The sequence below is a fragment of the Rattus rattus genome, chromosome 3 (assembly GCF_011064425.1).
Source record: "Rattus rattus isolate New Zealand chromosome 3, Rrattus_CSIRO_v1, whole genome shotgun sequence".
In the NCBI taxonomy this organism is placed as follows: Eukaryota; Metazoa; Chordata; class Mammalia; order Rodentia; family Muridae; genus Rattus; species Rattus rattus.
This window is the reverse complement of record NC_046156.1, coordinates 193,457,111-193,481,314: the sequence shown is the minus strand read 5'-3', so window position 1 is coordinate 193,481,314 and position 24,204 is coordinate 193,457,111. Positions and strand designations below refer to the sequence as shown.

The following is a 24,204-nucleotide window of genomic DNA, read 5'->3' as shown; positions in this document are numbered from 1 at the left end:
CTGTGTACTGTCTACGTGGGCTGCTCTACTAATTTGGTAGAACTTGTTTCTAAAGATTTTTTTTCCAAGTGGTGAAAAGAAATACTTTAAATTATCTCTTATTTAGTGCTTATTGAATGTTCTATTTTGGGATAGGGCATTAAAAATTATCCTCATTTGATTTATTCTTTTTTGTAAATTATAAAATATATGCTCATTTAAAAAATTTTAAGAGTTCACCTTTTCTTCTTCGCCATCTCTTTTTAAGCTTTAAAAATTTAAAATACTGCCTTCTGTGATAGGTACAGAGAGCTAAACAAAATTTCCTTAGCTGTTAATTCATTATTCAGGAATCTATGCCTCAGTAAAATATGGAAGGAAAAATCCTTCAAATGCAATTATTACCATTTTTTGTAACTTCAAAAAGTGTCACACGAATTATTTATAGAAGTTCTATTTTTCAGCATAATAAAGACCCAATATAAATTTACAACAGCATATTTAACAATGAAAAGTTCAAAGCTTTCCTCCTACAATCAAAAACAAGAAAAGATCCCTATGTCACTATGTTTGTTCAGCATAGTATAGTCCTGCATCACAAGATGTTTTGGTCAACTGTCAAACACATAAGCATCAGTAATCAATTACCAAGGAGTTACAAAATGCCTGTTCTCAAATGCTATGGTAGGCTTCAGTGTCTGAGTACAACAGGTTACTCACGTCTATGTAGAGATATGCTGTAAACTAACCTGTGCTACCACTCAGAGAAAACTAGCCTGACAGCTACAAACAGCATATAATGCCAGGTCAATGTTACTGGTTTATACAGTTACTGTTTTATATACTGTTAGTCCTGTAAGAAAGCTTGTTATGATTTAGGCCTTAAATATTTCCACAGACCTATATATTAAAAGTTCTATTGACAGCTTCTATGCTTGTTAGTAGAACCTTTAGATAGGTAGGGTCAAGCAATTAGGGCACAGTTGAATGACATCAGTCTTCCTTTCTCTGTTTGCTTGCTGGCTGCCAAGGAATGTGTGGATTCCCAACACATGTTCCTCCTGCACTGTGCCACCACCATCCAAAAGTAATGAGACAAGAAACCATGTACATAAATCCCAAATTGTAGAATTGCCATCAGTATAAATCTTTGATTCTTACAACAGTATTTTCTCAGGTATCTTGTGACAACAGTGAAAACCTTAGCACAGAACTTCTCCCTGCTTATTAAGAAAGTATTTACTGTGTTATAATCCATGTGGCATTCCCCATACTGTCCACTTTACAACTGCTTGATTAGATCAACCGTCATGGCAGATAACCTTAAGGGTACAGTAGTAGCACTCATACCTCAGTGATATGGCCTCTCATTGGACCTGCTCTATAAGATAAAAGAAAGCCAGGGCTAGTCAGCCATGAATCTTGAAGGAGAACCTACACCTGCCACTTTAATAAACCAGCATGATCTCTAATTCCACTCTAAATATTTGTCTCCATGCCTATAGGTAAGTACAGTCCTCACTCCTCATCAAAAGAAGCCTTTCTTTGCAATGGAGACTACTATAGAAAAACCACAACTGATGAAAATGTAGAGAAAAAGGAATCATGTTGTGCCTGGTATCAACTTATACGCCTACAATACAACTCCTGAACTGAAAGTTCAGGGTTCATTGCAGAAGAGGGGGCAGAATGACTCTAAGAGCCAGAGGACTAACAGAGTTAACTAACAGAGATTCTGACTTCTAGAAATGTAAAAGAAGTTACACCCTCTGCCTAGGTAAGACCTGAACACCACCATCACCAATAAACATGCTAACATGAAAGGAGAAAAAAAAATCCTGTGAGACCTCAACCCCAGACAAAGAACTACAGGGGTCAAGTATGATGGCACAGGCCTTTGATCCTAGCACTTGGAAGACAGAGGCACATGGATCTCTGTGAGTTTGAGGCCAATCTGGTCTACATAGTCAATACCAGGACAGCCAGGGATATGTATAGACACCGTGTCGCAACCCCCTAAAATACACACACAAATATGCATGCACTCACACATGTGCACTACAAACTGTTAAGAAATATGGAGAGTGGGAGAAATAATTTTCCCAAGGAAGGGCACCCAGATTGGTTACCCAATACTAAACAGTCAGCCCAGAAGTCATATATTTATATTTATGTAAGAACAATTAAGAAAAGGAGGCCATGAATTTGAGAGGGAAGGGTTATATGAGTAGGGCTGGAGGGAGAAAATTATATAATTATAATTTCAAAAAATAAAAAATGATTTTAAAAAGACCATATTTTATAATGCTCATTACAACAAAATTACCTGTGACGAATTTTTCAGAGGAAGTTGTAAATATATGGCCATTAAGCTACTTATAATAGTTGTACTAAGTCATAACTAGGACAGTCAGGCAACAAAATGAAAAGTATCCATATTAAAATGCAACATATAGGGCTGGACAGGTGGCTCAGAGGTTAAGAGCACTGACTGCTCTTCCAGAGGTCCTGAGTTCAATTCCCAGCAACCACATGGTGGCTCACAACCATCTGTAATGGGATCTGATGCCCTTTTCTGGTGTGTCTGAAGACAGCTACATTGTACTCATATGAATAAAATAAATCTTTAAAAAAATGGAACATATAGAACTCAGTTACATGTCTGTATGATAAAAAGAATCTATCAATTTTTTTCTTTGAAAGCACTCCCATTTGAGATAGCTAGCAAAAACCATAAGCATACTGAGAACAACAAAGCTCTGAAGAAACACCAGGATGACAAATGAATAGGAAGAATGACACCCATCGCTCCAGATTAGAAGGAACAGAACTGTTAAAATGTCCTAACCATCGAGCGTCCTGCTGATCCAATGTACTAACAAAATTCTAATGACATTTTTCACAAAAAAAAAAAAAAAAAAAATAGAAGGAAATAATCCTAAAAAAAAAAAAAAAAATCACAAAAGACTCTTGGAGCAAAGAACAAAACCATGGACCTCATATAATTTAACTTCAAAATCTACTTGGAAGCTCTACTAATGAAAGAGTACGATGCTGGTATAACGAACAAAATGCCAATGGAACAGAAGAGAGGGCCAGAAACAAATCACATACGTATATGCAACTGATTTCAACAAAGGTACCAACAACATATCACAAGGAGAGGAGGGTCTCTTTAATGGGACTAGAGAAAGCAGATATTTCTGAAGAGACAAAGGGTTCAAAGCATGAGACCAGGTAATTGTAAACCTACTTATTGGAAAGGAGAGGAAGCCCAGACAGTGATTTTCTAAAACTAAACACCAAAAAGACAGATAACAAATACAAAAATAAACCAGTTATAGACAACTAGAAAGTTGTGCACAACCAAACAAGCAATGGATAGAGTGAAAATAGTCATCTGAGTGGGAGAAAATGTCTGCAAAGCCACAGGACTTCTGAGGGGAAGAGAGAAGAGACATCTGCACTCCTATACTCACTGTAGCATTATTTACAATAGCTAAGATGTGGGGTTAATCTAAGCTTCCATGAATAAATGAGTCAATAAAGAAAACATAGTTTACATGTAAAGTGAAATACTCTTCACTTTAAAAATGGAGACCTAGCCATAGGATGGAAGAACATCATGTTAAGTATAATAAATCAGGAAGAAGAGAATAAATATCCCATGATCCCCAACACTGACTATGAAAAGGCAAACTCACAGAAGCAGAGAATAAATAATAAATAATAAAACAATAGTCAGAAGAAGCTAGGCAGGGGAGCAGGACAATTAAGGTGTTGATGCAGGAGAAATAAACCTGAGGGACCCAATACACAATGTGGACTGCAATCATGTCTAAAAAATCTACTTATTTTCAGCTGTTTTTGAGGTATCATAAATTTTGTATTTATAAATAAATTCTAAGTTAAGGATATGATGCTAACTTTATTGTAATATAAAACTTTTGAAAAGAAGAAAATATTTTATATTTATGTAGAATAGATTACTATATGATGCTAGTATGTACAGTGACTTTTGGAAAACAGCAAATTCACCAAAGAAATATGTTTCCAGGACAAGAATTCAAGGACTTCATTTTTTTGACATCCAGTTCCCTGAGATTAATCAGATTTGCAATGGAAGCTGGTAATGTTGTTAAATCATTGTCTGGCAAACTTAGTTTATGTAGAGACTGACAATTAAAAAGTTGCTAGGGAAAAAAGAGAAAAAGGATTTTGATTATCTTTCATATTTCTCTGGGTATTTCATGGACTAATTTTTAATGCAATAAATATTGTCCATATTAGAGATAAATGAGTTAGGCCTACATTAACACTGGGAAGGGGCTCACATTTTTCTGTCTAGGCTATTGTGGGTCTGAATAAACCTGAGTCCATTTGAATTACAAATTACATTAGAATGAGGCAGGAGGATTGCAATGAAGTTTGAAGCTTGCCTAGATCACAAAGTGAGATCTTGTCTCAATAAAGTTTTTAAAAATTTCATTACCTAGGATAGCAATGGCTTTCAAATACTTTTGAATACTGTCATCCAGAATGTTCACAAACATATAAATATCAAAACAACTATTTCATGAAATAAGGCCTATATGCAACAAGCTATAATATCTGTTATAATATAGTTAGGGTTGCTAGATCAAATACAGGATACCCAATTAAATTTGAATTTCAGATAAACAATTTTTTAGTTTCAGTTGACCTATCCTACATACTGCATGCTTATACTATTTCTTTTTCATCAGAAGTTCTAAGTATCCTGTAATTTTGTTTTCTAAATCTCATAGTCCAAAGCACAGGGTTTCTTATCAGAATTCTGATAACACATATTAAATTGTTCATTGGTAACTGTGGTCAGTTGGTTTTGAAAACAAAGTCTCATTACACATATGATCCAGGCCATGGCAGAACTCACTGTAGAGGTCAGACTGGCCTTGAACTAGAGATCTTTCTTGCTTAGGTACCACCACGCCAACCTGCTTTCTAAGTCATCAATTACAAGTCTCCACTCACGGCTTCAAAAGGCATGGTGCTGTACACCTTCAATCACAAGCCTTGGAAAGCAAGGGCAGACCGATCTCAGAGAACTGAGGACAGTATAGTCTACAAGGTAAGACCTTGTCTGCTATACAGAGGGTTACAGACTCTAATAAACAATTTAAAGCTATGCAACTTTTTCATACATAGGAAAACAAATACAGATAATAAGAGAAGAACATACTATAATAATAATAATAATAATAATGATGATGATGATGATGATGATGATGATGTGTAACAATCTGAGAAAGAAGTTCACAGCAGCAATCTTCCCCCTACCAGTTGTTACTAGACTTCAGAGATGCACTGTCTCCAAATCAATTCTATACCAAATGGAAGAAAGCAGAATCCCACCTCTAAAAAGTTACAGAACCATAAAACCATCATGTGGTAACTGAAATCACAATTAGCCCCAATTAACAATGAGTATAAGGGGCTTATAAAAATTATAAGACAGTAAAAGTTCAGTTTTCTTAGTCTAGTTAAATCTAATGGCTCCAGATTACATTTATACTGATTATCTATTTTAATTGTTATAAAAATAAAATTACGTTATCTATACAAGTACTTAAACAAGTTGAACAAGGTTTAAAAATGCACATCATTTTGAATTGTGCTTACAATAAGACTAAACCAATAAATGGAAACAATATAAAAATGTAAACTTCTATGCACAGACATTATCTAATATAATTCTTGACATTATTAACATACCTTTGGAAGCTCTTCAATCTGATTAGCATCTAAATAGAGCTCCTCTAAAGTTTTTTCAAAGGTGAAAATCTCTTTGGGAACTTGTTCCAAGCTGCAATGAGAATAATCTAGAGTAGTGACTGTCTCCTCTTCCCCTCGTAGACAGCGACATGGTACCAACCGCACAAACAAACTTCGTTTTGTAGTCATTGTTAAATGCTGCAGCATGTACATAAAAACAAATCAGAATATATACAATATAACAAACAACTTCTCCCACAAATTACCATCCATAGAGCTCAATTCAACATGCTACAGACCAACAATACCCCATATACCCCCAATGGTGCCTATTAATATCTACATTTATATTAGCTACTGGACTTCAGATTAAACTCAGGCATTCCAGTACTTTACAAAACAATCCAAGAACGTAACACTAAACAAAACACTCATATGTTTTTATAAAATCATGTGTTGTGAAGTCTGCTTAGCTGTTAGAAACAGTGTAAGATTTCCCTCTAACTTCTAGCTCTAAAAGTTTTTTCTGTCTCTTAGTCAAGAACTTGACTGTGTGCATTTCAGAAAAGGAAATGACTGCGCAGACATTTTCAGGTGTTCTTAACCATCTGTCAGAGGTCAACCACCACTTAACTTTCCTATGATTCTCCTACATGAAAATTCCTATCTACTGCAAGTATAATTTTGTTTTAATCAAATACTAGCTTATAGTTTTTGAAAGAGCTTGCAGGTTCTAAATGGTTTAAGATTACATGTGTGCAAACTCACTTAAAATACAGTCTCTCAGTTAAAAGGGAGAAAAATTCAGCTTTGAATTAATAAAAATTCACAAGGCAAATTTTATTAAAACTTGTGTTTAAATTCTAAGTAGGCTGAAATTAAAGTAACTGAGAAATTACTTATGGAAAAGAGAGCGGTCACCAATTGATCAGTCATTCTTTGTGCATGAATATGGTTCTTGCCTTAGGTACAAGAACAATACTTTTGAACAGCAATAAGCCAGAGTTAAAACCAGTAAGACCTCAGGCACAAAATATAAGAAAGTATCAAAAACTCAGTAAGAGACATACTTTAAATACTCTAATTACTGAAAAAAAATAATTTATGATTAAATGCCAATGTTCAAATAAAATATATATAATCCACACTGCTTTTCTTTGCCTCAGGATACAATGTGGCTCAGCAAGGCACTGAAGGCTCTACTTCCCACTTTCTGATGTATCAATGTGGAACTCTAGACGGGAAGGGCTGCCCAGTGCCACTGTTTCTACCCTGACTTTACTCAGTCATCAGGCACTATCCAGAAGTTCTTTGGATAATATTTATAAACATTTTCTTTATCTTCATTACAATTTTCTAGAGAGAACCAGAGCTTCTTAACTAGAAACAACAGCCAGAAATAAAGATCTTTAACATAGTAGTTAGAGTTGCTTTTTTAGAACTATGCATACTCATAAAATATTTTTTGAAAAAGCATGTAATATACATTTGAACTAGAGCCCCAAAATCTGTATCAACAGCTCTATTTATACACTACTTATAGATTAAAAGGAAATCTAGTAGGCAAAGCATCAGGTGTTTTCATGTGCAGCTGAAGGCACAGCGCAGTGATAAAGTGCTTGCTTATTGACCATACACGGCTCGCACGGTTTAGAAGTCCAGCATCACACACCCAAGAAGTTTCCTTCTAAAATCTTTAGAAAGAAAGAGAGAAAGAAAGAGAGAAAGAAAGAAAGAAAGAAAGAAAGAAAGAAAGAAAGAAAGAGAAAGAAAGAAAGAACAAAAGAAAGGAAGGAAGGAAGAAAACAGAATTCTTACTAACAACTCTATGTTCATAAAAATGTCCATTTTACCAACAGGATAAACAGCTCATTCAATAAGGAATGTAACTCATAAAAAGGGATTGAGCTTACAGTTGTATACTAATGAGACAAATTTTAAAATCCCCAAAATAGATGTAAAATCTCTCATTTAAATGGATTGTTAGGCAATTTAAAAACCTGCTGCCTGTTGTCTAGTATGGTAGCCAGTAGACATACATGCTTAATATTACATTTAATATTAAGGTTAAATCAAATAAAATTTAAAATGCCATTTCCTTATTCCCTACTAGGGATACTAAAGTGGATCAAACAGTTACATAACATTCCCATCATTATAGAAAGTTCAATTTCATAGAATTACTACAGTGATTCAAACTACGATTCTCACATTAACAAACATGTCTGAACAAATAACTTAACAATGTATAAGAACCTGGATGATATGGCTTTTTTTTTTTTTTTTTTTGGTTCTTTTTTTCGGAGCTGGGGATCGAACCCAGGGCCTTGCGCTTCCTAGGCAAGCGCTCTACCACTGAGCTAAATCCCCAACCCCATGATATGGCTTTTTAAAAAGTGCATTTCCAAGAAACCATTCCAGATTTAGAAATGTAATGCTAAATGAGATGTTATTACCTCATGTATATAATCTGAAAGACAGTATATTTATTTTGGATATGATGTAGGAAATCTGAAGTACAGAATAATTTATAAGGTAACTGTTAAATTGAAAATCTCTAGTATTTGATTTCACAGAGGAAACGGATACAAAATTGTAACAGGACAATTAATCCAGAAAAGGAGTGCTAAATATGTGCTCTGTTCTAGAAAGCTCCATAGCAAGCACACTCAAACCAACACTTCTGTGGATGAAAGCTACAAAGAGTAATTCAAAGGTCAGATGAAATTCAGATTTTTCTTTTCTTACTGTCATTTGTTTGTTTGTTTGTTTGACAAGGTCTCATACTGCCCTAGACTGGCCTCTTGTAGGCATGTGAGCCTCCTGATTCAGCCTCAAAAGTTAGTACTACAAGCCTGAGCCACCGTCCCAGATTCCTAGTCCTCAAATTAAACTGAGTGGGCACAGAGCCAATGCAAAAATTGACCTGAATGCTGTATAGGTCTGCAGATAGAATAGTATGGTATGAAAGCTGCTGATTTAAAAAAGAATTAAAGGAACCTTAATCCTTGAGAGGAGGGAACACATGTACTACAAAGAGAAAGCTAAAGAGTAAAATTACTTAAAGCAAGATCTTCCCAAACATAATATTACAAAACAGTCAAATTGTTAGACCGCTAATTAGAACTTTAGGAAAAGCTACTATAAAAGCCAGAGGTGATACTAGAGTTAAGAATCTTCTAATCATAATGGAAGAAAAATGGTCAACCCAGAAAAGGAACATAATAAACTGACAACTTTCTAACAAAAATTAAATCTAACCTTTTATCCCAGCCCTTGGGAGATAGATCTCTTTGAGGCCAGCCTGGTCTACATAGACGTTTCAAGCAAAGCAAAGGGCTAGATAAGTTAAATAAAACAAAACAGAAAAAGATATTAAATCTACTTACCACTGAGTTGAATTAATCTCCCTGATGTTTCTTAATTGAGCCAACATTCTATGAAAAGAAAAAAAAATAAAAATATATCTTCATTAACAGCGCTTCTAATTCCTAATTTATAACACAATTGTTTACATTTATTGTCTTCATTTATTCTTCCTGTTGTGTTTTTAAAAAAATTTTTTTTAAATTTATGTGTGTATGCATGCCAGTAGAGGTCCAGAGGGAGTCAGATCCCTCTGGGTTACAGACAATGTGTGAGCCACCCAACGTGGGCACTGAGGGATGAACGCACATCCTCTAGAACAGCACTAAGAACTTTGCCACAAGCCATCTCTGCAGTCCCCACTGCTAACCCAGCCTCACATGCTTTGTCCTGCCATTTCTGCACACATACCACATCCGTTATTGAAGGGGTGTGCCAGTCTCCTTTGCTTGTTGACGCTTTGTATATCACCCTCTCAAAAACACAGACCTCAGTCTTCTTTTACACACCTAAATCTGCTCAAACCTACTCCAGTGATAGCTTAATCTAGCCAGAACAAAGAATTTTTAAAGTTTTTATCATACATAATAAAACTATAAATATTTGAAGACAGATGTTTAACCTGACTTAAAGATTATACAGTTTATCCATATCAAAAATTTATATTATTCCATTAACATATACAACTGGATGTTTTAAGGTACTGGTCAAAAATTTTAATTGAAAAATTTCAAAACTACACAGATATAATATTAAGTATGATAAGCAAATGCATTCTTTGGTTGGGTTCCAACTTGTCCCCCAAACTGGCTGAAGGCAGGGCATGTTCAAAGACAGGTGTTTTGACACATCAACTGGAAGAAAAGAGAGGAGTAATGCAAGGATAACACAAATCCCAATAACAGGAACGACATCTTATCGAAGTCTTCAATCTGCTGTAACAGAACCTCAAACCTGCTGAGAAGAACACAAAAGGCTACTGTAAAGCTCTACCTAGAGGATCAAAGAGGAGCTTTTATCCACTGCTCTTCTCAGTGGGAGACAGGAGCAGAGCTGCTTCTGTGGGCATTAAGTCTTCCTCACTACCACCTCCTTGCTTTCTATCTAGAAGGCCTCCCACAGCTAAGAAGTCATCGAGGGCAAAAAAAGGAAGACTGCCTGAGACTGTAAGTCCAGTCTCAGGTGAGCCTCAATTCTTATAGTGCCAATTACTATGACTGAGGCTAAAAATCAAAGATGAGCTAAGAGTAGAGAATACAGTCCACAAGCCATGCCAACTATACTAACATGAGTCATTTACTAAACTCAAACTTGCATATCTAACTCTCTACCAAATGTTCCATTTAATAAAGGTACTAAGACAGCTAGGAGAGAAAGTACCCTGAACAGCTTAGATGTTCAGGAGAGAGAAGCAGGAAGAACTCAGGCTTAAGAGCTGTCTGGGTTACAAAACAAGTATGGGGTCTGGATGTAAGTTAACAGCACTGTCTAAAGTGAATGAATGAATGAATGAATGATCCAAGGACACAGCTTAGAGCACTTGCCTAGAATGTGTGAAGTCTTACATTAATTGCCAGTGCCACTGGAAAGAAAAAAGGGAGGGGAAGGAAGAATCAAAGAGAAGGAAAGAGGAGAGGAAAGAATAAAAGTAATGAATGATTCTGGTTTAGATAGGAGAATATAAACATTAAGAGTAGAAGTGAGATTCTGAAGAGAGTTAGGAGGAAAAGCACTTGCTGCGAAAGCATGAGGACATGAGTTGCGATTCTAGCATCCATGTTAGAAGCCAGGTGGACATGCACACCTTAACACCAGCGCTGAGGGAGGTGGGAACAGGAGGGCCACTGGGGCTTGCTGGCCACCACCTCCGTCCAAACTCAGATGAAGACCAGTCTCAAGGAAATGAGTAAGGCAGAAAATGATAGAAAACACACCTTCCTCTGGTCTCCAGAACAACCCTCCTTCCCACGTCACCCACACAAGGACACACACCATGCTCACAAAAATAGAGGACAGAGAGAAAGGCCAGGAATGTACCTAAGCAGTAGAATGCTTATTCTAGCACTCCCAACACACACAAGCACACAAAGACTTTCGAGGGTGTGAGTGCAAGAAGGGGTAGCATGAACCTTACAGAGTGTGAGTCAGCTTAGGATTCCCTGCACGGTGAAAATGTAGACAATTTCTCAGAACACTCAACAAACACAAAACATACAGAAGAAATGAGAATGGGTATTCATTAGTACAGAGAAAAAAATTTAAATTGCTAGATTCAAACAGTAGTTTGAAAATATGAATAGCTTTTTATAAAAATGTAACATTAAATCTCATTTTCTAATTCATTATTATAAATTCAATATAACTTTGATACTGTATCTTTCATAGTTAGCATAAATTACTATTTTAACATGCAGACTCAAGAATGCTTCAAAAGAGTCTGCGGATGACAAGTTCAAGGCCAATCAGGATTATTCAAAGAGACTTTTTATTAAAAAAAAAATTTCAGAAAATCCTAAATTCAGCCTGGCCTAGTACATATCCCAGCTCTCAAGAGAAACAACCAAAAGTATCATTTGAGGTCAGATGTTAAAACTACCTAAGCAACACAGAAGGCCCTGTATTTGTCACTACATGGTTTTTGTTTTAAATCCTACATCATAGGACAACAACAGTAAAGTCTAACTAAGGAACGCCAAGATGAATGAACTATTAAACTATTACCTACAGATCTCAAAAGGAGATAAAAAAGAAAAGTTAATTTTCTCCCTAAATATCAAATAACATCTACATAAACAAAAATGCACATTCATTGACAAAAATTTTACTACATTACAAACAAAACTATCTCCTCAGTTAAACTAATTTAACCATCAAATATCACTTCCAAGAATAAAACAAACACTAGAGACATTCTTGATAATTTAAAGAATATTATTACAAGAAAGTTGAAAAGACACCCCACAGAACTGGAGATATAGCTTTAAACCATCTATATGACGGTGAATTTGTAACTATATTATAAAGAACTCTTAAAATTCAACAAATTGAAATCACAAGATGGGCAGAGAGATATATTTCTATTAATAAACTATTTGAAGCATGAGACCCTGGGTTTAATCCTCAACACAACATAAACTGAGCATGGTAACACATCCCTGTGATGTTAATATTCAGAAGTAGAAATAGGAAGATTATAAATTCAAATTAATCCTTGGCTATATAAGGATATTGACTAGTAGTTAGAACTCCTGACTCAAAGACAGAGACAGACAGAGAGACATGCACAGAAAGAATTCGAACAGGTTTTTCTCCAAAAGTAAACAAAAACCCAGAGCACAGAAAAATGCTAGCATTTTTGTCATTAGGAAAAATACAAATCAAAAACTCCAGTAATTCAACAGTATGCCAGTAGAGGAATTATCAAGACAGAAATAAATGTTACAGGGGATGTGGAGAAACTAGAACTCCTATATATTACAGATGGAAATATTAAAATGGTACGGCCAGTTAGGAAAACAGATTGGCAAAATTAAAACATTAGACATACTGCTGGAAATGGCTGCACACACCTTTACTCCTAGTAAAAGGGGGTGGGGGAGGCAAGTGGATTTCTTCAAGGCCAGCCTGGTCTACATATTGAGTTTCAGCACAACCAGGGTTACAGAGAAACCCTTTCTCGGGAGGAAAAAAAACAAAAAACAAAAACAGTTGCTATATAACAACACTAAACAAATATTCTCAAAAAAAGGAAAAAAAAACTGTAGTGTGACAGCATTATACAGGAAGCAAAATGTTGAAGCAGACCAAAGATTTATCAATGACCTAAGATAAACCAAACCTCACATCCATACAGTGAAGTATCATTCAGCTATTTTTTCAAAAAGGACTGGTATATGTTATAGCAGGGATAAACCCTGGAGACATCACACTGTGCAAGAAACACATACCAGGCCTCTTTAGAATAGCTTCCTACTTCACAGAGACTTCTCTAAAACAATGTCACCACAAACCCATAGCATGCCTATGCTAAGGTACCCTGCTCAATAGAGCGGCCCTTCTCTCAACGCTGTTCTCCCATATGAAGGGTGCTTCCCCATATCCACTGTAACAGCAACATCCCTACACACCAAATAGCTAATCAATCATCTTCTCTCTCCAAAACACGGTAAGACTAAGACAGTATCCGTAGAACGAGCAGACCAGAATCAAAAGCTCCCATTAATGAAAAATGAATTCCTAATAACTTTCTAATTATTTGTTCCAATTTCTTTCTGAAACTAACAATTTAGTCCTTGAGTGCCCACAAGGCCAATTATATCCTTCATATAATCTTATTTTTCTAGTCTCTACTTCATATAAAGGGTCAGTCATATTGACAGTTTTATACCAAAGATTCTGAATTCAAAATTTAGAAAAAGATTCAAATACATGAAAAAATCTAATAAAAATATTCTCAGTTACTTTGTAAATCACTATCTCTATCTTTCCATCCACACTAAAGGACTCAACATCATAAATTTTATACCAGAACCCAGGTAAACACAAAGTGGGCGTAGCAGCAGAAAGTACAGACAGGAGGTCTCTGGGGAGAGCTGGCTATCAAGACAAGCCTTATTATAAAACTCAATGAGGAAGGTGGGAAATGATCTTTAAAACTAAAGATGTCGACCTTGGACCTCAACATAACATGCACCTACGTGCACTCACACATACACATGAATGTATATACATGTATATATTCCACACAAACATGCAAAACAAAATCAGTAAAGGAGTTAGGGAGCAGGCATAGCAGTTAAAGAGCGCTATCATGAAAACCAGAGCTTAGAGTCTATCATCTACTTATCAAGTGGGTACTCCCTGATGCCTGTCACTCCAGCTCTGGGGTGCAAAACAATAACATGAGAATTACTGTGGCTTTTTGGCTTCCATTTTAGCCTAGAAAACATGAGCTCTAGGTTCAGGGAGAGACCCTGCTTCAAAGGAACAGGCAGAGAGTTATAGTGATTTTTAAACTAAACTGGAGAACAACAGAGGAAGTTATCTAAACCAACCTCTGCCTTCTCTGTGCATCACAGGGTACACTCCTGGACACATGCATATATCACATTTGTGTTCACAACATAAAAGCAAATGCTTTATCCTGTCCTTTATCAAATCATAGTAATTTTAATATTGATACATCCCAATAAATTAGTTTCACAATCTTCTAAATTTTTTTAACTTATATATTTTCTTTCTCCTGGCTCCCTCCCAGCAGCACATGTGTGCAGGCAAACAAAAAGAATATAATATGCTATTTTAATGGTAAATAATGTTTATGTAAAATTGTATTTAGTAACAAAATTTTGAAGCAGGTATATTTGATTTTATTTATAAATGATTTGCATTTTGGCTGGAACTCTTTTTAAAAGATAGATTAAATAGTTATGTAGCAAATAAGAAATCTCTTATTATTCAAGTCAAGAAGTAACATTTCAGTATTATTTATCTTCTTAAACTCAGTATGAATTGTTTGTGAAGAAAATTGTAGACTCTGGTGAAAATTTTTATACTAGAGATTGAGAGAATAGCTCAGGAGTGAAGCACTTACCTAGAATACATGTGCCCTAGTTAAATAAGTTAATATAAGTTCTTAAAATAGGGGGGAAATAAAGTACAAAATCTAAAATTATGATTATGAAACAACTTTATTTAAAAAATGTTTACATTTATATACCTTCATGTTTTATGCTGTATTAGTTATGGAAATTTAAGCAGAATCAAAGTATACAAAGAGTACTGTTGACTCTGTCATTTTGCTACGCTACTATTTGCTTTAAGTTGTCCACATACAAATTACCTGCAACAGAAACACATCTATAGTATAGTTGGCCCAGAGAGTGGAGCTATTAGGAGGTGTGGCTTTGTTGGAGTGGGTGTGACCTTGTTGGAGGAAGGGGGTTACTGTGTGGGTAGACAATGAGACTCTACTCCTGATCACATGAGATTCAGTCTTCTCCTAGCAGCCTTCAGATGAAGATGCAGAGCTCTCAGCTCCTCCTACACCATGCTTGCCTGGATGCTGCCATGTTCCCACCATAATGATAATGGACTGAACTGAATCTCTGAGACTAAGCCAGCCCAAATTAAATGTTGTCCTTAAAAGAGCTGCCTAGGTGTCTCTTCACAGCAATGTAAACCCTAACTAAGACACTGGTCAAATGCTAGATCATTAGTTTTCTGCAACACAATTAAAAAAGAAAATTGACATTCAAAGTGACCTCACTACTGATGATCTGCATTGCCTCTCCTGATACCAAAAAATTCAAAGTACCACATTGGCTGGTTGTTCTCAAAACTGACAGATGTCCCTTGGTTCCATGGTTAAAGAGCACTTGCTGCTCTTCATAGGACCAGATTTCAGTTCCCAGCACTGTCATCTGGTTGCTTACAACTCCAGTCCAAGGAATCAGACACACTCTTCTAGACTGTACGCACACCTCTACACCAGTGACTCTCAACCTGTGATCACACAACACCTTTGGGGGAGAACAACCTTTTCACAGGGATCCCTAAGACCATCTGAAAACACAGATATTTACATTATAATTCATAACAGCAAAATTAGTTATAAAGTAGCAATAAAAGTATATGGTTGGGGTCACCACAACATGAGGAACTGTATAAAGAGTTACAGCATTAGAAAGATTGAGGACTGCTCTACAGAGACCCACAGACAGACAGACAGGCAGACACACACCCTCCCCAGCAAAGACACCTAAAATGCATCTTCACATATTATCTAACTCAAATGGAGAAGTACAATTCCTTACAGAATAAGGAACTGACACAGTAAAACACCACACCTGACAGGAGTTCTCACAGATATAATAAATTGTAAATGGAGTGATATTGTGTAATTGGGAGTCAATCCCACATAACTTTTTTTTTTTTTGGTTCTTTTTTTCGGAGCTGGGGATCGAACCCAGGGCCTTGCACTTCCTAGGCAAGCGCTCTACCACTGAGCTAAATCCCCAACCCCAATCCCACATAACTTTAAACATCCTTTAGTCATAAATCTGGGAAAACACAAATATGTGTATTTGGAATGGCTAGATTGTTTTGCTTTTTTCAAAATATTTTATAATTGTTAAAACATCTTTAAACATCTAATAAATTATGGAATATCAAGACTTTGTTTTAAAATTTATCAAGCACTTTTTGTCATCAAATCTTAGCACAAACAGCAATGTCTCTTCTAATTGTAGCTTATTTGGCAATACAACATTCCTGTGTCAATCTACACGTGTAACAGGTGCATTCATGATGGCACCATCCAAAGGCAAGGTGTATCTGTAACCAATGATCTCTTACTTACTAGTGAACTCACAGTTCTTAATTGTACCGTAATCAGACTCCATGAACAAGCCAACACCCTAAACAAGTTAAATCAGAATCTCTGGCAGGCAGGATCTAAATGTGCATATTACTGTCTGTTAGTAAAATTCTTATTATATTCATGTATTGTGGATGAACACGTCATATCACACAGATGTCAGAGAAAAACTTGCAGGAATAAAATCCATGTTGTTAGGATTGGTAGCAAATGCTTTATCTTCTGAGTCATTTTACCTGCTCTGTTTTCTTATTGGTTTTTGTTGTTTGTTTTCGGCAAAGTTTCATACAATGAAATGAACACATCTTAGAGTATATACTGGGGTTTTGGGACATTTTCACTACCAAAAATTCCCTTATATCCTCCATCCAGTTAATGCCCCTAATATCCAGAAGCAATCAAGCCATATCCAACATGAGAGCTGAGTTTTACATTTCATAGTAAATAGACTCATACAATATATACTCTTTTGTGTCTGGCTTCTTTCATTAAACAATGTTTATGAGATTCATCTGTGTTTCGTCAATAATTCACTCTAAGTGCAGAGCGGCATCTGCTCTACTCTTTTAATTAATCCCTTCTATAATTAATCAACATCGGAATCGGTGTCGTTGAGGACTATACATATTTTGAAGGCGAGTGTTTAGTTCTCTTGCACAGACGGAAGTGGAACTGCAAAGGTATAAATTCCATTTTAAAAGGAGTGAGCTTTGATTTTTTTTTCAACTTCTCCACAGAATACTAATATTCACCTTTAAAATATTCAATGACAGCCTGGCGGTGGTGGTGGTGCACACCTTAATCCCAGCACTCAAGGAGGCAGAAGCAGGCAGAAGCAGGCAGATCTCTGTGAGTTCAAGGTCAGCCTGGTCTATATAGAGTGAGTTCCAAGACAGCCAGGGCTACACAGAGAAATCCTATCTTGAAACACCCCCCCTACCCCGTCCCCAGCCCCCTCAAAAAAACACTTAATGACATTTTCTAACAAAATCTAACAAGATCATGGCAAACAATATGGTTTTAACAATAGTATTGTTATCTATTGTTTGTTCTAGTTAGTAGAAAAATAGGTCACCCCCTCCCTTTTCAAACCTTGTATATAGTTTGGAACATTAAAGTACCTATGATTTTTCACTTCAAATAAAGTATATTAATTAATTTTCCATTGCTATCAAATAAGACTGGTACTTTTTAATGAAAAGTAGCTTAGTTAGCTCAAAGGAAGAATTGTCTTGTGTGTGTGTGTGTGTGTGTGTGTGTGTGTGTGTGTGTGTGTGTGTGTGTGTGTGCTTGTAAAACAGAGACCAATAGACGGACAGATGGACGGACAGAGGCAGAGAGAGACAGAGACCCACCATGTAGCTGAGCAGAGACAAGAAGTTCACTGTGTAGTTCAGATAGTCTCAAATTTTGATACTCCTGTCTTAACCTCTAGAATGTTGAGATTATAGGAATATACTACTAAATATAGCTCAGCTCAGTTTTGAATGTTAAAATCCAAGTGTCAAAATATACTTAAGTAGAAGAGACATAAATAAATGTAGACTCACAACTACAAACTATATCTATGGAGATGTGTTATCCAAACTTTATAACAGGAAAATCATTACAAGGTATAGAACATATATTAATTCACATAGCCAAGATGAAATCTCCACTTACTAATATGGCAAAATGCCTCAGCAAGTAAAAGCACTTGAGGCCAAGCATGATGAATTGAGTTCAAGCACCAGAACCCACAGGGTCAAAGTAGAGAACCCATTACCCACTGGTATCCTTTGACCGTCGGTGCTTTTATAACCACACACATATGTGAAAAAACAATGTAATAAAAACACTTCACTAAACAGGCTGAGGACATGATAGCTCAGGGAAGTGCAACCCTGCAGCAAAAGGATCTGAGTTAGATCCCCAGAACCCATATTAGAAAGTCAGGCATGGTAGCACATGCTCCTAGCAATGGGGAAGTAGACAGGAGGATCCCTAGAGTTTGCTGGCCAGCCATATCAAAGAGCCACAGGTCTCAGCAAGATACCTTCTCTCAGCAAATTGGACAACAGCTTGGGCTACATGGACAGCCTGTTTCAAAAGAAATAAAAATGGACCCTGAAACATTACATAGATCAAACAAATTTTAAAGGGTTAAACTAACATTTAATTGTCTCTTTTTGCTAAGATGCTTACATTTTTAGATTAATGATAGAAGCCTTCTTTGCTATGTCATAGTTTCTTTTACATAAGTAGTTAAGTGGTCCTATGGGTAAGGGGATTACAAAAGTATGGTAATGAGCTGGGCAAACCTCTATGAAAAAAATATCTACAACGTGTCCAAAGATTTTTCATAGTATCTTTTCTATTTTTTAAGGGAAAAAAAAGGTAAAAACAATGAAAGTCTGAGTTGTCAAAATCTGGAGGATACTTTTAAGACATTGAACTAAATGCTTCCACAAAACTGGCAATTGTAATTCTTCAATACACTAATGCACAGTATCACTAAGGTAAATGGAATAAAAAGAACACAGAACCTCACGGCAAACTCTATGTGAACATACAAGTATTTCAAAATAAAAAACTTAACTGAGAATCTGAAACAAAGCATTTTTATAAATAGAGAAAACTCCTACCAACATAACTTCTTCCTTTCCCACACCACATTTAAACTCCAGGCCCTGACTGGTGAGGTCAGCTAATCTTCCATTCTACCAAAAGCTATTTCCAGATTTAATACAATCCCAATCAAGATCTCCATCTCTCAAAAATGAAAAGGGAGACATAACAACAGAAACTGAAGGAATTAAAAAAAAAAATCATCAGATCCTACAAAAGCCTATACTGAACAAAACTGAAAAATCTGGAGGAAATGGACAATTTTCTAGACAGATACAAGGTACCAAAGTAAATCAGGATCAGATAAACCATCTAAAAAAATCCCGTAACTCCAAAAGAAATTAAAGCAATCATTAAAAGTTTCCTAACCAAAAAAAGCCCAGAACCTGATGAGTTTAGTGCCGAATTATATCACACATTCATAGAAGACCTCATACCAACACTGTCCAAACTATTCCACAAAATAGAAACAGAAGGAACACTACCCAATTCCTTCTATGAAGCCACAATTATAATTATACCTAAACCACACGAAGATCCCACAAAGAGAACTTCAAACCAATTTCTCTTATGAATATCGATGCAAAATTACTCAATAAAATTCTCGCAAACCAAATCCAAGACCACATCAAAATGATCATCCATCATGATTAAGTAGGCTTCATCCCAGGGATGCAGGGATGGTTCAATATACGGAAATCCATCAATGTAATCCACTATGTAAACAAACTCAAAAAACCACATGATCATCTCATTAGATGCTGAGAAAGCATTTGAAAAAATTCAACACCCCTTCATCGTAACGTCTTGGAAAGATCAGGAATTCAAGGCCCATACCTAATTATAGTAAAAGCAATATACAGCAAACCAGTAGCTAACATTAAACTAAATGCAGAGAAATGAAGCAATCCCACTAAAATCAGGGACTAGACAAGGCTGCCCACTCTCTCCCTACTTATTCCATAAGTACTCAAAGTTCTAGCCAGAGCAATCAGACAGCGAAAGGAGGTCAAAGGGATACAAATTGGAAAGGAAGAAGTCAAAATATCACTCTTTACAGATGATATAATAGTATACTTAAGTGACCCCAAATTTTCCACCAGAAAATTAGTAAGCCTGATAAACACCTTCAGCAAAGTGGCTGGATATAAAATTAACTCAAACAAATCAGTAGCTTTGCTCTACTCAAAGGACAAACAGGCTAAGAAGGAAATTAGGGAAATAGCACCCTTCACAATAGTCCCAAATAATATAAAAATACCTTGGTGTGACTCTAACCAAGCAAGTGAAAGATCTGTATGACAAGAACTTCAAGTTTCTGAAGAAAGAAATTGAGGAAGACCTCAGATGATGGAAAGACCTCCCATGCTCATGGATTGGCAGGATTAATATAGTAAAAATGGCCATCTTGACAAAAGCAATCTACAGATTTAATGCAATCCCCATCAAAATTCCAACTCAAGTTTTCATAGAGATAGAAAGAACAATTTGCAAATTCATTTGGAACAACAAAAAAACCCAGGATAGCGAAAACTATCCCCAACAATAAATGAACTTCTGGGGTAATCCCTATCCCTGATTTCAAGCAGTATTACAGAGCAATAGTCATAAAAACTGTATGGTATTGGTACAGAGACAGGCAGGTAGATCCATGGAACAGAACTGAAGAACCAGAAATGAACCCACACACCTATGGTCACTTCATCTTTGACAAAGGAGCTAAAACCATCCAATGGAAAACAGACAGCATTTTCAACAAATGGAGCTGGTTGAACTGAAAGTCAGCATGTAGAAGAATGCAAATCGATCCATTCTTATCTCCTTGTACAAAGATCAAGTCCAAGTGGATCAAGGACCACCACATCAAACCAGATACACTCAAACTAATAGAAGAGAAAGTGGGGAAGAGCCTGGAACACATGGGCACAGGGAGAAATTTCCTGAACAGAACATCAATATCTTATGCTCTAAGATCAAGAATCGACAAATGGGACCTCATAAAATTGCAAAGATTTTGTAAGGCAAAGAACACTGTCCTTAGGACAAAATGGCAACTAACAGAATGGGAAAAGATCTTTACCAATCCTACATCCCATAGAGAGCTAATAACCAATATATACAAAGAACTCAAGAAGTTAGACTCCAGAGAATCAAATAACTCATTAAAAAATGGAGTACAGGGGGCTGGAGAGATGGCTCAGCGGTTAAGAACACTGGCTGCTCTTCCAGAGGCCTGAGTTCAAATCCCAGCAACCACATGGTGGCTCACAACCATCTGTAATGGGATCTGATGCCCTCTTCTGGTGTGTCTGAAGACAGCTACAGGGTACTTATATATAATAAATAAATATTTAAAAAAATACATTTAAAAAAATGGAGTACAGAGCTAAACAAAGAATTTTCAACTAAGGAATATCGAATAGCCAAGAAGCACCTAAAGAAATGTTCAACATCCTTAGTCATAAGGGAAATGCAAATCAAAACAACCCTGAGATTTCACCTCACACCAGTCAGAATGGTGAAGATCAAAAACTCAGGTGACAACAGATGCTGGCAAGGATGTGGAGAAAGAGGAACACTCCTCCATTGTTGGTGGGATTGCAGACTGGTACAACCACTCTGGAAATCAGTCTGGAGGTTCCTCAGAAAATTGGACTTGGACTACCTGAGGACCCAGCTATACCACTCCTGGGCATATACCTAAAAGATGCTCCAACATATAACAAGGACACATGCTCCACTATATTCCCAGATGTCCTTCAACAGAGAAATGGATACAGAGAATGTGTTACATTTATACAAGAGAGTACTACTCAGGTATTAAAAACAATGACTTCATGAAATTCTTGGCAAAATGGATGGAACTAGAAAATCTCATTCTGAATGAAGTAACCCAGTCACAAAAGAAAACACATGGTATGCACTCTCTGATAGGTGGATATTTAGTCCAAAAGCTGGGAATGCCTAAGAAAAAATTCATAGATCGTATAAAGCTCAAGAAGAAGTAAGACCAAAATGTGAATGTTTCACTCCTTCTTAAAAAGGGAGAACAAAATACTCATGGGAAGAAATACAGGGACAAAGAGTAGACCAAGGACTGAAGAAAAGGTCATCCAGAGACTTCCCCACCTGGGGATCCATCCCATATGTAGCCACCAAACCCAATCACTATTTTGATGCCAAGAAGTGCTTGCTGGCAGAAACCTGATATGGATGTCTCCTCAGAGGCTCTACCAGAGTCTTACTGATACAGATGAGGATGCTTGCAGCTAACCATTGGACTAAGCACAGGGACCCCAATGGAGCAGTTAGAGAAAGGACTGAAGGGGTTTGCAACTCCATAGGAAGAACAACAATATCAATCAACCAGATCCCACCAGAGCTTCCAGGGACTAAACCACCAACCAATAAGTACACATGGAGGGACCCATGGCTCCAGCTCCATATGTAGCAGAGGATGGCATTTTCCAGCATCAGTGGTAGGGAAAACCCTTGGTCCTGTGAAGGCTCATTTCCCCAATGTAGGGGAATGGCAGGGTGTTGATGTGGGAGTGGGTGGGTGGCAGTGGGAGCATCCTCATAGAAGCACGGGGAGGGGGTATGGGAGAGGAGGGAAAGGGGATAACATTTGAAATGTAATTACAAGAAAATAAAATTAAAAAAAGATCTCAATCCCATTCTTCACAAAAATAAAAAAGACTATCTGAAATTCATATGTCATCAATCCTAAGACCCTAGATAACCATAGTAATCCTGAACAAAATCATCAATGTTGGACAGATCACCATCCCAGACTCCAAGCTATACGAGAACCATAGTACTAATAACAGTATGGTCCTGACATAACAGACAACAGACCAAAGGAAAAACATTTCAATTTTACAGATACGAATTGCCAAATGTTTATTTTATTTCTTCAAAACTACAGGGAGAGAGGTAAGGTGGAGGAGAGAGACGGGGTGAGGAACTCTTAGAGGGGTACTGGGAAATGGGGGCAACATTTGGAATGTAAGTAAATAAAACTTTTTAAAACTACAAGTAACTTTCACATATAAGATTCAGTAAAATTCAACTGGATCGCAGGTAAAAATAACTGTCTTATAACAAGAGCATTATCATTCCTTACTCCCACCTCTAATATTAATGCTACCATTCCTTTCATTTAATATACATCACCAAATCCACTATTGATATTTTTAGCAATAATGATAGAACAAAGTCATTACACATTTGTCAGAATCCACAGGACAACATAAAGAGCAAAGGTGAACATGAACAATGGACTTTGGTTAGTAACAATGTATTGTATTACCTTAATTGCAAGGAATGTGTCCCATGAATACAAGGTGTTAATAACCTAGGAAGTAAAAAGATAGCATAGGGGTTGGGGGTTTAGCTCAGTGGTAGAGTGCTTGCCTAGCAAGCGCAAGGCCCTGGGTTCAGTCCCCAGCTCCGAAATAAAAGAAAAGAGAAAAAAAAAAAAGATAGCGTGGTACTTAACCTAATGGCAATTGTGTGCAATCCTGATACTACACAAAGAGCTCACATATACTTGGAAAAACAAAAATCTGAAATCATGTTGCAGAACTGCATGCATAGTGCTTTAAAATAAACTTCTCTATGAAATTTACTGGCTCAAATATTAATACTAATACTTCTTGTAAATTGAACTGTATTCCAGTTATTTTTAAAGTTTAAAATAAGTTATATGATAAACACCAGAAGCATTCACTAAAAGGAAAAAACCTTGGAAGATTAGTCCTCTTAATTCTCCAGACCCCTCAGTTATTTTTAAAGTTTAAAAGTTATATGATAAACTGGCATTCACTAAAAAGGAAAAAAATTATTAGTCCATAATTTCCTGACTTAAGTAAACCCAATTTTTTTTTCTCTAATACTTATTTAAATCTTTAGGGATTAGTACTATGCTAAGGAAATCAGATTTGTCAAACACACTTAAAAAAAAAATACTAACGTAAGAATGGATGCAACAGAGTTAGAAAAATTAGATTTATATTTCTAATCTCACTTAATGTTACTGACAAACTAAAATTCCTTCAGAATTACGCTTCCTGCATTGAGCTCAGTTTCTTTTTGTTAATCAAAATAAAAAGGAGAAG

At 36.3% G+C, this 24,204-nt stretch overlaps 1 protein-coding gene across 1 annotated transcript in view; it reads right to left on the bottom strand.

Moving 5' to 3' along the window:
- Positions 1–24,204, bottom strand: part of Erbin (erbb2 interacting protein) — a 100,697-nt gene that overhangs the window by 64,810 nt on the left and 11,683 nt on the right. The window contains 4 exon segments of the mRNA XM_032898960.1: positions 738–739; positions 4,054–4,172; positions 5,734–5,931; positions 9,123–9,170. Coding sequence (XP_032754851.1) covers positions 738–739; positions 4,054–4,172; positions 5,734–5,922 — 310 coding nt within the window. The 5' untranslated portion in view covers positions 5,923–5,931; positions 9,123–9,170.